Source organism: Ictidomys tridecemlineatus, chromosome 8, assembly GCF_052094955.1.
Source record: "Ictidomys tridecemlineatus isolate mIctTri1 chromosome 8, mIctTri1.hap1, whole genome shotgun sequence".
In the NCBI taxonomy this organism is placed as follows: Eukaryota; Metazoa; Chordata; class Mammalia; order Rodentia; family Sciuridae; genus Ictidomys; species Ictidomys tridecemlineatus.
Window position 1 is genome coordinate 26808355 of NC_135484.1, and position 13881 is coordinate 26822235.

Genomic DNA, 13881 nt, shown 5'->3' on the forward strand with positions numbered 1-13881 from the left:
TGTCAATTCCCCTTGCCTCAACTCCTGCAAGAATGATATGAAAGAGTCAATATAGCATGTGCAATAGGCTTGCATCAGAGAAATATGGGTGAATCACAGGAATATTGGACTTGGACTTGGGGAATTCACTGCTTTTGTAATAAGCAACAGGTAAGTCTGTGAGGGAAACTTTGACTCATAGGAAGATATCACCTTATCAAGGCTGCTTGCTATAAACACAACTCTAAGAAATAATCTGGATAAAGGTCAGGGTCTTGCATTCTGGGCATATCCCATCATAACATGCAGAGATGCCCAGGACTGAAGGAGGATTGCTTCTTCCAACAACAGCTTCAAGGGTGGCTATGATACAAAGTCAGGTTGAGGAATTCTATCCTGGATCTGGTCTTGTGGCAGTGTAAGTGACCACCTTCACAGTACTAAAATATTACTTCTCCCATCTAATAATGTAAGTTGGAAAAACTGGAGAAGTGGACATTAGGCCAGACCTCCAGAAACAACTCCCAGAATTCTACAGATGTGACCTTGCAAGAGAACTGTTGCTTTGGGGGCAGTGTCTGGGATCACTGGGTTAAGAATATACACTGAAGGGCTGGGGATGTGGCTCAAGCGGTAGCGCTCGCCTGGCATGCGTGCTGCCCGGGTTTGATCCTCAGCACCACATACAAACAAAGATGTTGTGTCCGCCGATAACTAAAAAATAAATATTAAAAAATTCTCTCTCTCTCTCTCTCAAAAAAAAAAAGAATATACTCTGAAGTGTCAGCTTCAGGATGAGAAAACTGCAGGCAGGAAGAACCAGTGCTGTGCTGCCTTCAGCACCCCAGACGCTGCAGAATGAACCTGGAATACTAGAGCAGCAGTTCCTGCCTTTCCAAAACTTTCTTGTCACCCCCAAAGAGTCAAAAGTTGTAGAAATGTCCTGGGCCTCATTTTCAAACTTCATGTGAGTATTTTTAATTAATAGGATCAAATACAAACCCAGAATCCTATTTCCAAAGAAAGAAGTCTAAGAAATGTAATTTCGAGCTCTCCAGCTTCTTCGGTATTGGAAAACCCCAGAAGCGAGCGGAGCCGGAGACGAAACCAGAGGCCGAACTCGGGATCTGACAAGATGGCCGGGCTGCCCCGCAGGATCATCAAGGAAACCCAGCGTTTGCTGGCAGAACCAGTTCCTGGCATTAAAGCAGAACCAGATGAGAGCAACGCCCGTTATTTTCATGTGGTCATTGCTGGCCCCCAGGATTCCCCCTTTGAGGGAGGGACTTTTAAACTTGAACTATTCCTTCCAGAAGAATACCCAATGGCAGCACCTAAAGTACGTTTCATGACCAAAATTTATCATCCTAATGTAGACAAGTTGGGAAGAATATGTTTAGATATATTGAAAGATAAGTGGTCCCCAGCACTGCAGATCCGCACAGTTCTGCTATCGATCCAGGCTTTGTTAAGTGCTCCTAATCCAGATGATCCATTAGCAAATGATGTAGCGGAGCAGTGGAAGACCAACGAAGCCCAAGCCATAGAAACAGCTAGAGCATGGACTAGGCTATATGCCATGAATAATATTTAAATCGATCCGATCATCAAATGTGCATCACTTCTCCTGTTCTGCCAAGATTTCTTCCTTTTTTGTTTGCATTTAATGGACACAGTCTTAATAGAAACATTACAGAATAAAAGCCCAGACATCTTCAGTCCTTTGGTGATTAAATGCACATTAGCAAATCTATGTCTTGTCCTGATTTACTGTTGTAAAGCATGAGCCGAGGCTAGAAGTATCATCTGGATTGTTGCGAAACGTTTAAAAGCAGTGGCTCTCTGCTTTTATTCATTTCCCCCATCATGGTTTAAGTATAAAGCACTGTGAATGAAGGTAGTTGTCAGGGTTAGCTGCCAGGGGTATGGGTGTGTTTATTTTTTATTTTATTTTTTTGAGGGGAAAGGTAGTTTTATTTTAATTTTGTGGATTCTTTTCACTCCCCTTTATGGTGAGCTAATTGCATTGGTTAAAAGCAGCTAACCAGTTCTTTAGAATATGCTCTCTAGCCAAGTCTAACTTTATTTAGACTCTGTAGATGGACAAGCTTGATTGTTTGAATCAAAATGGGAACATTAAACAAACATCACAGCCCTCACTAATAACATTGTGACTTTGCTGTCAGGTGTAGATTTCCCCCCCTTCAAAAAAAGAAAGAAAAAAAGAAAAAACTTGTGACCATTTTGTATGGCTTGTCTGGAATTCTGTAAATCTTATGTTTTAGTAAAATATTTTTTGTTATTCGAAAAAAAAAAAAAAAAAAAAAAAAAAAAAGAAAACCCCAGAAGCGAGAGAAGGGTGAAACTCGTGTGAGCCAGTTCATAGAGTCTTCATGTTCCTATTTCTGCTCCTTAAGGGTAGGGGTCCTTCCTTTTCACAACTTCCACGGTCCTCAGAAAATGCTAAGAATACAGTCAGTGTGATAAATCCCACCTAATTAAAAAAGTTCATTATATCATGGGAAATTCAGATGGACTCTTTAAAATCTATAATATCTTGAAGCTTGATTCAGCCCTTGATGTGATGTGGAACTTGTCAGGGAAAACATGTTCCAAAGGATTTTTGAGGAAACCATCCTCTGAGCCTTGGATGGCTTTTATTAGTCATACTTACTGATCCTAACATCTATTTAAATCTCTTTCTTTTCTAGAATAAGGCAGTGCAACTTCTTTAACTTTCCATGATAGATAATATTTGCTTTTGCTTTATTTTTTTTTATACATCTCCAATTTCTTCTTATTTTTAAAATTCTTAAAACAGGGAGGAAAAACTTATTATCGCATTTTAATAGTATCTACCTGGTCTCAGTACAATAAAAATTATTTTCCAGTGAACCAAAGGAATTGAGGATGATGGGCTTCCCAAAAATCTTCTCCCCTTGCTGTTTGGAGGATGCTCATAATAATATGTCCTACAGTAGGGATGCCATGGCTTGCCAAGGAGGCCTCCCTTTGCCATGTACCGGGACAATCAACAAATGAACTTCCAAAGGTGGCAGGAATGGTTGGGATCCCCTCAGAGAAAGTGGATTGGATTCAGAGGTGACAGCTGCAGAGACTGTTGTCCTGACAAGACTGGTAATGTCCAGAGAGAGGAGGTTGTCAGCTGTTTTCTCAGAGATGCCTGGTGCCTTGCTCATTTTCCAAGTCCAGCATTTCATCTCCACCCTCATGTATCTGATAAGCCCACAATACCCTGCCAACTGATTTCTTTTTTCCTTAATGTGACTGGGGTCAGTTTCTGTTGCTTCCAATTGATGAACCAGACTAGGAGAGAACTTACCCATTGTGGTCATCCAAGCATACTGACTATATGTGGTTGTAAGGGAGACTGGAAGGGGTATTTATCCACTCCCTACCTCAAGCTTCCCTGACTTTGATTCAAAAGATGCATCAATTCAGCCATACAGTTAGGAAAGCATTACTTTCCCCACTTTGCCCATATGTAAAAATGTCTAATATTTCAAGATAGGAAAAAATCAACAAGGTGAACTGTGAGGATCATTCTTGTATAAGACCTACAAAGCCCAAACTCAGAGTGGAGATTTTCACTATTTTATACCATTGATACCCAGTATGAACTTGGAGGACCTCTGATCAAGCCCAGAGAGGGTCACCCTACTGGGACACAATGTCATGTCAGCAGAAAAACTGGCTTCGGTGACCTTTTCCATCTCCTCTTTGGTGATTTTTACTTAGCTGTAAGCTGAGTAAAAGCACCCTGTATTTACATGGCAATGAAGAGCAAGTAGTTTTCTCACCCTGTCTTTAGGCCATTCACAGATTGCTGCAGACCAGGCCTTTTGTGAGCCACCATTGGCTCTCCAGATCCCCTCCCAATTACTTCCTCAGGACCTCTTCCCAGCTAAGTAACATGAACAACTTATACAGGTTTAGTTCTGGAGAAATCGCTAACAAACCTCTTAGCAGTTTGGGCTGGACTCACCTCTGGGGGGTACCTTGTGTGTATCTCCATTGTGTTCTGCACCACACTTGAACTCTCCCTTCTTAGGCTTTCAACAACTTCAGCACAGGGAGTGGAGGTCATGCCTTTGTATCTCTGGCACCTGGCACAGTGGCTGTCACGTGGTAGATGCTGAAGAATCAATTCGTCAAGTGTGTTCTGAAATGTCAATCGGTCCTTCCTCTCAAAAAATCGTTTTAATTTTGGCAGGACGGATTTTTGAAGATCATGTCTAATTTCAGCGTGGAGTGCACATGTGTGGAGTTAGTCATGATGCTTTGCTGACTGGGGAGATATTGGGAGGTGCAGGTGCTCCTGTTCCTGCAGTCACTGTTGCAACTGCTTTATCAGGGATGATCACGGCAATCCAGGGTTTCTCACAGAGGGTGACATCCCCAGCTCAAACCCTTACCAGAATCTTCTGCTAATTCCTAAATTTCAAAAAGAATGCAAAGGACAGAAAAATTCAAATGAACACATTTTGAACAACAGATAGAAATAGCAAACTTAAAGCTTCTGTCTCTTTAGAGGCAGCAAACAGGATGCTCAGTGGCAAGTCTCTGTGCCCTCTTTGTGGCTTGAACCATTCACTCCTCTGCACAATCTCCTGGCTTCTGCTGCTAGGGGCTGGATGTGCTTTCCACAGGACTGGCAAATTCTCATTAAGATTCTCTTTTCTTGGGGCCTGGGGTTGTGGCTCAGTGGTAGAGTGCTCACCTAGCATGCATGAGGCACTGGGTTTGATCCTTAGCACCACATAAATATAAAATAAAGATATTGTGTCCACCTAAAACTGAAGAATAAATATTTTTTTAAAAAATCCTCTTTTCTTAGGATTGATTCCTAATGGTCACAACTTACTTTGGCACAGTTGATGCAATTCTGTCTCTTGGGACACTGACCTGAGTGTAATTTTGATGTACATGACATAGAGGGTATAGAGAAGATGTGTACAGGGGATAGCAGATGTGGCTTAGGATATACATAAGACAGACGAGGGTAGCAGACACAATTCAGAAAATGAACTGTGGGGACACAGAGTGAAAGATGGATTAGGAGCCAATCAGTACAAAGGAGCCAATCAGTACAAAGGACATTTGCAATCATCTACAAGATGGTGAGGCGAGGGCTTCCTCTATGCAGCTGTAGTGTGTCAGGCAGGAACAAACTTAAGAGATGCTCCCTTCATGGCATATGAATGCAGGAAAAGGAAGAGCCATGAAAAACCCTGAGGTCTGTGGCGTTGGTGACAGAACGGTCACAGTTCTGTCAACAATGGCATTCACTGAAATAGGATGCAAAAAGGAGTTTGTGCAGGAAGAAAAACTGATTTCAGTTTGAACATTTTTAAGATGTAGTGCCCTTGGAATATCCAGGTGGAGCTGTCCAGCAAGCCTATTTACATATGGACTAGAAAAAAGGTCTGGACTAGAGATTTAGATTTGTTGTGTTAAAGTCACTAGCTATGTGAGTTCAGAAAGTTAATTAACATCTCTCAGCATCAGATTTTCATCTACAAAATGAGGATAAAAATAGTACCTGTTTTATATGATTGTTACAAATATTGATTAACTTAATATCTGTAAGCTTGATAGAACCACCCCTGGCACTAAGTAAGGGTATTAGCTATTATTATTATTATTATTATTATTATTATTATTATTATTATAGATTTTGGCAAGATATTCTTATTATGTGTATTTTTTTTTTTTTACCTATCACCTTTTGGCTTCCTCTTGCCATCATCCTGGGTGAAAATCTTAGTTCTTACAACTCATGAGGAGTTTCACAGTGGGTTTTATCTTTATGCATTTTGTCTTTAAAAAAAAACAACAACAAATAACTTGAAATGAGTTGTGCTTCTTGCTAACAGGAAAATCCCCTAGGAAAGCCTGCAATACAGTCTTGATAACTCTTGCTCCTCACCAAGCCCACACTAACACTCCAGCCAGGATCTAATGAGGAATACATATGCTACTAACTGGGATCTCTGTTATTTTGACAACATCCCCTGCCTTCTTCCATTATTAAATTAAGGTACATGCCTTGTACAAATCTGAAGTGGAACAACAACAACAACAACAAAAAAAAAGAGCAAAGCAGAAGGTACAAATCACATATAACCAAGGCCTGACCACTGCATGGCTATTTACTTCTGGTCTATATTGGACCATGTCTTCCTTTGTGAAGATGGTGAGCAGAGCATTCCCCCCCCCCCGCCCCGGGCCACACTGCCTGCCTTTTGACCCTGCTCCTGCAGATACGTGCAGGTGACTTTAGACATTCAGCTCTCAGTATGACCATTGGGTTTCAGCAAGTTGTCAGGCTGGGAGTGAATACAGCCTTCACACTAGTGCCCTGGATGAACTCCAGCTGAAGCCCTGATGGTCTCAGGGTCTCTGTTGCAGATTCAATTGGATTAGTTACCCATTAGTTCTTCTTCTGACCCTGGGTGCAGGGGTGCAGGCATGGGTAAATTAGAAGGGGCTGCTTTTAAATGAAGGGAGACCTGCTGAGCGGGCTCTGTAAATCATCCTAACCAGAAGGACCAGCTCAGCCAGGATCAAAGGCTTGGAAAAGAGCTGCACATCATTGAGCCTCCTGGCTGCCTCCACCCCCAGCACTTCCCTGGTGGAGGACCTGCTGAGGTGGGACACCACCGGGAGACATTCCTCTATTACACCTCTGAGTAGCACCAGGATCAGGTGTGCTGACTGAGCACCTTGGCTTAACCCCGACTACATTTTTCAAACACTTTCATCCATCTAATGTGCAAGATATTTTGCACACACATCCAAGTTTGCCACTGCAAATTAACTATGCATGCTATTTTGATATTCTGTTCAAAGACAATATCAAGGATCCAAAAAATCAGCTATTAACGTGAAGATGTAAAGTTTGTAAGCCAGGCACCGAGGTGGCAGAAGATACTGTTTAAACATCCTGATCATGTCGGAAGGGTAGATCATGCCCTGAGCCTTGAACCCGAGGAAATCAAAGTCCACGGAGTCCACAGTATCCAAACCCCTAATTGCTGCTGGTTTGAATTTAGCAGCAAATTGTACATAATACCAATAAATGACCTTTCTTCAGGGGTACACTGGCATGATTGTTGGGACCTTGTAACAAATACCTAGTGCCATTTAATGATGGAATGACATATCAATGATATGCAAATTTTTACAGCACAGCAATTAAGCAGTTTAGAATTTTACGACAGTGTTTGGGCTTTCTACAACAACAAAAAAGGGGGCCAATAAAGGGCTGTGATGGATGGGCTAATCCCCACTGGAAATATACCATGTAATGCTGTGGAGACAAGACATTATGGATAGCATTGTGATGATTGGTTGTTAATCTCCCTTCCCAGCCTCCCCACCACCACCCTGTCCCCTGTAAGCCCGTGGTCTCACCCCTCCCTGCAGCTCAGGGCTGAGGATTGAGTGGCAGCCACGTTGTTGGGACACGAGTCTGGGGTACAGATGGGAAAGTTGGGGCATGGTGATCTGCTGCGTGTACGGAATACAGAGCTAAAGGGGCTCACATCGAGGCAGCCTGTCAGCAGGGGACAGAACTGGGGGCCATATGCTGCTCTTCTTCTCCCTTCTGTCGCCAAGTCTGCTGCCTCATCCTTCTGTCAGGGGACACTTTAATGATGAACATGTTTTAAACAGTTTTGTTTACCTAGCAACAGCTTTTCTAAGAGGGGGTCTTAATTAGTCACCTTAAACCATTTTTGGTTTAGATTTTTTTTTTTAAAGCATTCATTCATTTGTTCATTCATCTGGAAGAATCTCTCTCTTGCTCATTCTGGGCACACACACCCCCTCCCCACCCCCCTACCCTGGAGGCTGTTGTTACTGTTTCCATGAAAAACTGGGTCTGCATTACAAAACTAGTTTTAATAGCTATATGCCATTTTTCTTTCTTTCATACATACTTTAATACCACAATTAGCTTTGAAGGGTAGATTTTTCTCTACTTGTCAGAGGCACTATTCCTTTGTGAAGCTCTTTAATAGGATCTGCATTTTTAAAATGGAATCCCATTTGGTGAATTTTTTTTTCTCATAATTTTGTACTACTGGTTGTGGTCATTTCCACGTCAAAGGAGTGGGCTCCGAGCTGATTTAACAATTCACTCTGTTAGGACAGAAAAACAGAAAATTCTACTTTTAATTTCATCTGTTATGTTATCAGTTTTCTTTTCAAATTTGATTCCCACAGCACAGTGAAAGCAAAATAGCTTCCTGTTATTTTTCTGAGTTAACTTTTCCTTTTGGGTCCCTTTATTTAATATAAAACATTTTGAATTCTCATCTATAGATTTCTGTTAAAAAAAAATAATGCCAAACTTTAAAAATCTGTTAGTTTATTTAAATAAAAATATTTAATTTGAAATAAATTAAAATTTCAAATTAGCATCATCCAAAATGTTGAGAATGAAATGTTTTTCTTTCCTTCCTTTCTTTTATTCATTCTTCCTTTCTCTCTTTCTTTTTACCTTTTTTTTTGTAATGAAATTTGCAGAGTGGTTTAACAACCAGAAGACAATTTTACCAAATGTGCTTAATCATTAACTCTCATTAGACAATAGCTCCCATAAAAATCAAATGACACAGGCTAATTCCTGAAGGACTACCTCTGCTTTGACAGTATTGAACCAGATTCTTCCTTATTGTAAAAGAACAACACCTCTTTCAAGCCCCTGGCTGTTTCCATTAGAACCTGGGATCAGCTTAAGCTGTGGCAGTATTTACCACTGAGGACCAAGCTTCATGATTATTCATAACAAGGGTGGATCAAGTAAAATGTAGGTGCAGGGAAGTAGAAAAGGGCTGGCCCAGAAGATATTTCTTAGAATAAACATCACATTTTTATGTGAATGCTAACTCACAATAAGGGGAGGGAGGGAAGACTAGAAGTACTTTTAGTTAGACAAAGGGAAATGAAGAAAAGGGTGAGGGAATAGGAATAGGAAAGATAATAGACGAATGGGGCATTACTATCCTATGTGCATATATGCACGACCAATGGAATCTTACATCATGTATAACCAGATGAAAAGTATAATATGCCAAAATACATTCTACTATCATGTATAATTAATAAGAACAAATAAAAATATTCAAGAATATATTTTTACTGGTAACTTAGTTTGTGTCTTAGAAATTAAATAATGACTTTTAATTAGACATTTCTTTTTCTTTGTACAAATTATAGTATTCACAAAATAGGTTTTATTTGGAACTCTAAAGATGAAATTTTTATAGTCAACTGAACTGATTTTTAAAAATTTTTTTTTAGTTGTCAATGAATCATTTTTTATTTTATTTACTTATATGTGGTTCTAAAGATTGAACCCAGGGCCTTATACATGCTAGGCAAGCGCTCTATCACTGAATCACAACTCCAGCCCGATTTTTTAAAATTTTCAATTAATAGATTTAATCCTCAACTTCTGAAACCACTGGTATTTTTACTATTTTATAGCTTTGTCTTTTCTAGAATATTGTATAGGTCGAATATGATATATAACCTGTTCAGATAAAATTATTTCACTATCAATATGTATTTAAGCTTCTTCTGTCTTTTCATTGGCTTTTTATTACTAAATAATATTCCATTGTACAGATATACCAAGATGAATTTTTATAGCACTTAATTATCTCATTATTGCCCAAATGAGAAAAATCTATCTTTCAAAGGTAGATTGTGTATACATATTATATGGTTGATTTGATTCTTAAATTTGGAGATAAATTTGAAAAAGTTGTTTACTTTTAAAGTTTGGCATTGAGTTGGGCTAACTAGTTAAATATGGTATTAAAATTACTATAAGATACATAAAACATTGATTGAAAGAAATAGAAAGGCCTCAAAGCTACTTTGATAAGGGAAGGATGCTTCATGAGGTTGGTTTATGGTTAACCAAAAAGTGTCATGTCATCCCACGTGTATGCCAAATGGGACGGAACAAAGCATGCTAGTGTGTGTCTGTGTTAGAGGGTGCACAGGGAAGAGGATTTACTGTCATCATTGAAACACTTTGCTAGGAATTCTGTGTCAACAAGGTGGGCACAGCAAGTCACTGTGGCCAACTTTTGAAGAATCACTTGCAGGAAGCCCCTACTTTGGGTATTCTAAAGATTGAACCCAGGGTTCAACCATAGAAGACTGAAATTATCTGAAGAATTTTTAAAATCTTAGAGAATTTTTAAAAATCAGGCTGGAGTTGTGGTTCAGTGATAGAGCGCTTGCCTGGCATGTGTAAGGCCCTGGGTTCAATCTTCAGAACTTAAGCTAAGAGGTACATATTACCCCAAGAAAAGAATAGATCAGAAACCTTTTGGTTGATGAAGACTACCTCCCTGGATATCAGTGGGTGTGGACAGCTCGTCATGGGCAGGATAAGGAGGAAGTTGTATAGAAATCAGGAGTCTTTAGGCAGGAAAAGAATCGATTGAAATACTGGTGATTTTCCTCTTCAGAATCAGACAGAGAAGTTAGGGCAGTTCCAGGTTAAGTCCACAGGCTATTTCCTGAAGGACTACCTGTGCTTTTACAATGTGAACCAGATTCTTCCTTATTGTAAAACAACAACTCCTTTTTCAAGCCACTGGCTGTTTCCATTAGAACCTGGGATCAGCTTAAGCTGTGGGACTAGAGGTAAGGTGCATAAAACACAGGGCAGAAAGATCCCAATCTCCTAAAGTGAAGGGAGGTCTCCAAACCCAACCTAACACAGAGGACACCATGTGAATGGGACACCATGTGAATCTGGAGCTGGAAGCGGACCTAGGAGTCACCTCCTGTGGTGGGTTTGCTTCACAAGTGGGTGTGACCAGAAGGAGCAGGAGCAAAAAACCCCAAAGGCCCTGTAGCCAGGGATCTGAGCCTGCAGAGCAAGCATGAGTCCAGTAGGGGCAGGGGAGATTTGGGGGAGATTATGGGCATAGCAAATGCCATGGGACAGGAAGATGTTTCCAACTCACTGTCCAACTGGCTTGTATTCACTCATTGACCGCAGTGCTAGTGGGGGATTCTGGGAGTTGGGCAGGTCTCAAGAGGAAGGCTTCTTGCTTGAGTCACTAATAAATAAAAAGTAAACAAATAAATAAGCTAATGAGTGTGGCTTCATTAGTCCTCCAAACCCATGAAGAGAAATACACCCTAACATGTTCCAGCCGGACTCCAACTGAGGAATAACTCTTCCACCACACCAGAAGGCAGGTGAGCAGGACTCTGCATCCTGCACCAAGCAGCCTAACATTGCTAGGGGGCGGGTGGAAACAAGACTTCAAACACAGTCAGGTGAGACTGAAAGACAAACTGAGGCTGAATGTCAGGACGAGAAAAACAAATTCCTTGTTAATGAGTAATTCAGCCTGAGTCTTTTTGGGGGCATATTACAGGCCTATAAAGTCTTTGCTGTTATACAGGACAGGATTTTTCTTCTTCTGAAGAATACATTTTTAATGATGTATTTTACCAGCACAGATATCAGGATTCATGTTATAATCAAATGCATCTTGCATTTGTGGTTGGCATCTGTGGAGTGGTTGTTGTTAACTGCAAGGTTTGAGTTTGGTCACAGCTGCTTATTTTATTGTCATTTCAATTGAGTCACATGCCTGGTTTGTCCTACATGAGTTAAGCTCTTGTTAATGGCTGCTTGATTGTTGTTGGAGAGCTTTCTGTGGGTAACTTCTGACAAGTTTTTATTTTTAAAATCATCATCAATGGGTGTAGTCAACTTAGAAGAAAATCCCAGACGCACACTGTTAAACAAATGCTGCACACTGATAATCCTGTGGGCATAGACATATTGTTGTGTGGCAAATCTCAGGTCAGAAGAAAGCATTTCTCTGTAATTTATTTGAAATCCATTAATTAATTAATTAATTAATTAATTAATTTTGTTTTTCTTAGAAGTATATAAAATAACAAAGTATCTTTTCATGAAATATTCCTTAGTTACATAGTAGATAACCAGCTGCATGAAAGACTATCATTTTTTCCATTGATGAGTAGGTAGCATTTACCAACTAACCCCATGAGATGTCTGCTTGGTTGTATATCTAACCTAACGCCAACACTTTAAATATGCTTTGCTTTGATAAAATAGAACTGCTTTAATTTTTCAAGCCTACTACTACTTTCTTATTATAAAATTTTAAGAAGAATCTGGGAAAAATTTTCATCATTTCCAGTAATGTATCTGACTATAAGATATTCTAATGCTCTGCTCTAAACACATATTATGTAAGTTACTAGTGATCTTTATATATGTCTATATTATAATTCTTATGGAATGCTATGGTCAAATACATTTGTATATGCTTTTCTATCCAGGATAATATTAGCTGTGCTCCACTTTACAATTAAGTCAAGATACTCAAGGAATCAATTCTGATGCCCAGAGTAAGCAACATGATCAATCCTGCTTATAGAAGATATTTTATTGTCACTTGCATTAAGTTGTTTGTTCAACAAATATTACTGAATGCCTAATATGTAATAGCCACTATGTTAAACATTGGGAGCAGAAGTAAACAAGCATATACCACATCAACATTTAACCATTATCTATTTACACACAAGTGACATTTGTGCTGTAGCTTAATTAAATAAATCAATAATATCCCTTAAAAATTGGGTACTAAAAGTTTTAAAGATCTATACATAGTACTAAATTTATCCACATTACACTGAAAATACTGTGTAAGTATCTATTATTTTTTAGAAATAAAGAGTGAATGAGAAGATTGTGATCACTAATGATAGAATTCTCCAAAGATTGCTAAAATTGTAGTTATTTTGCCATAATTATTAATACTCCAGAGTGAAACCTCCCTACTTGCTATTGCTTTGGTTCCAGTTTCTTTCTTTTCTGCTGCCTGGGTGTGTCTGGATCACATGGGAGGAGAAGCCTGAGAGGCTGGAGGAGGATTTTGCTGGTACTTCCCTAACTACACCTTCTCCACTCACACCCACATCACTCTGAGTCTTACCAGACTGATTGTTGGAAGGAAAGGAGCCTTTCTCTGCAAGGCAGTTGCTCTTTGATTTTAGAGAACAAAATAATTACATGAGGAGTTATTAAAATCCCTATTCTTAGGCTCCATCCCCCAAATATCTTGTTTCAGTCAAGCAGAGAAGAGTCTGAGGATTCTGGTGCAGCTGGTTTCTCATCTGTAAGCCCTAGGACACAGAGCAGGGCTGGCCTAAATTTATTCTTTGCTTCTACTGAAAGCCACAGTAATTTTTTTTTTTTTTTTTTTGGTACTGGGGATTGATTTCAGGGGCACTGGACCAGTGAGCCACATCCTAGTCTTTTTTTTTTTTTTGTATTTTATATTTATTTTTTATTTATTTAAACTCAGGGTTTACTGAGTTGCTTAGGGCCTAGTTAAGTTGCTGAGGCTGGCTTTAAACTTGAGATGTTCCTGCCTCAGCCTTCCAATTTGCTAGGATTACAGGCATAAGCCACCATACCCAGCCCGCAGCAGACTTTTAAAGCAAGGAGTATCCGCTCATTTCTTCAGCAGTTACCTAAGAGGAAAGGTTGAGTCTTTCTCTCTCCCTCCTTTTCTCTCTCTTCTCCCTCACCCCAACACCACATAAAGAAAAAAATGCTATAAAAGAAGACCCCAGCTCTGGTTCTATCCACAATGGAATGATATGAGGAATTCTTGATTTACCTTTTCATAGTAAACAGCTATAGGAACAGACAAAATATACAAAGTGATTGTTTTTAGGAGTAGATTTACATTGCAGGTTGTCATTCTTGAGACAAAACTCAGGAGGTGTCTTCCACATTCACCCAGCTTCCTCCCTGAAGGCACAGCAGACAGAGCAGCACTGTCCCTGGGCTCC

General features: G+C 39.7%; 1 protein-coding gene across 1 annotated transcript; it reads left to right on the plus strand.

Annotated features, from left to right (window-relative positions):
• Positions 1-1044: 1044 nt before the first annotated feature.
• Positions 1045-1732, plus strand: LOC144366022 (ubiquitin-conjugating enzyme E2 N). The gene has a single exon (XM_078019055.1). It carries the CDS (start codon positions 1115-1117, stop codon positions 1571-1573), a length of 459 nt encoding a protein of 152 aa, XP_077875181.1. The 5' UTR covers positions 1045-1114; the 3' UTR covers positions 1574-1732.
• The last annotated feature ends 12149 nt before the right edge of the window (positions 1733-13881 follow it).

Bases quoted from the DNA above. Each gene is read 5' to 3' on its own strand.
- LOC144366022 (XM_078019055.1), top strand. From the start codon at position 1,115: ATGGCCGGGCTGCCCCGCAGGATCATCAAGGAAACCCAGCGTTTGCTG.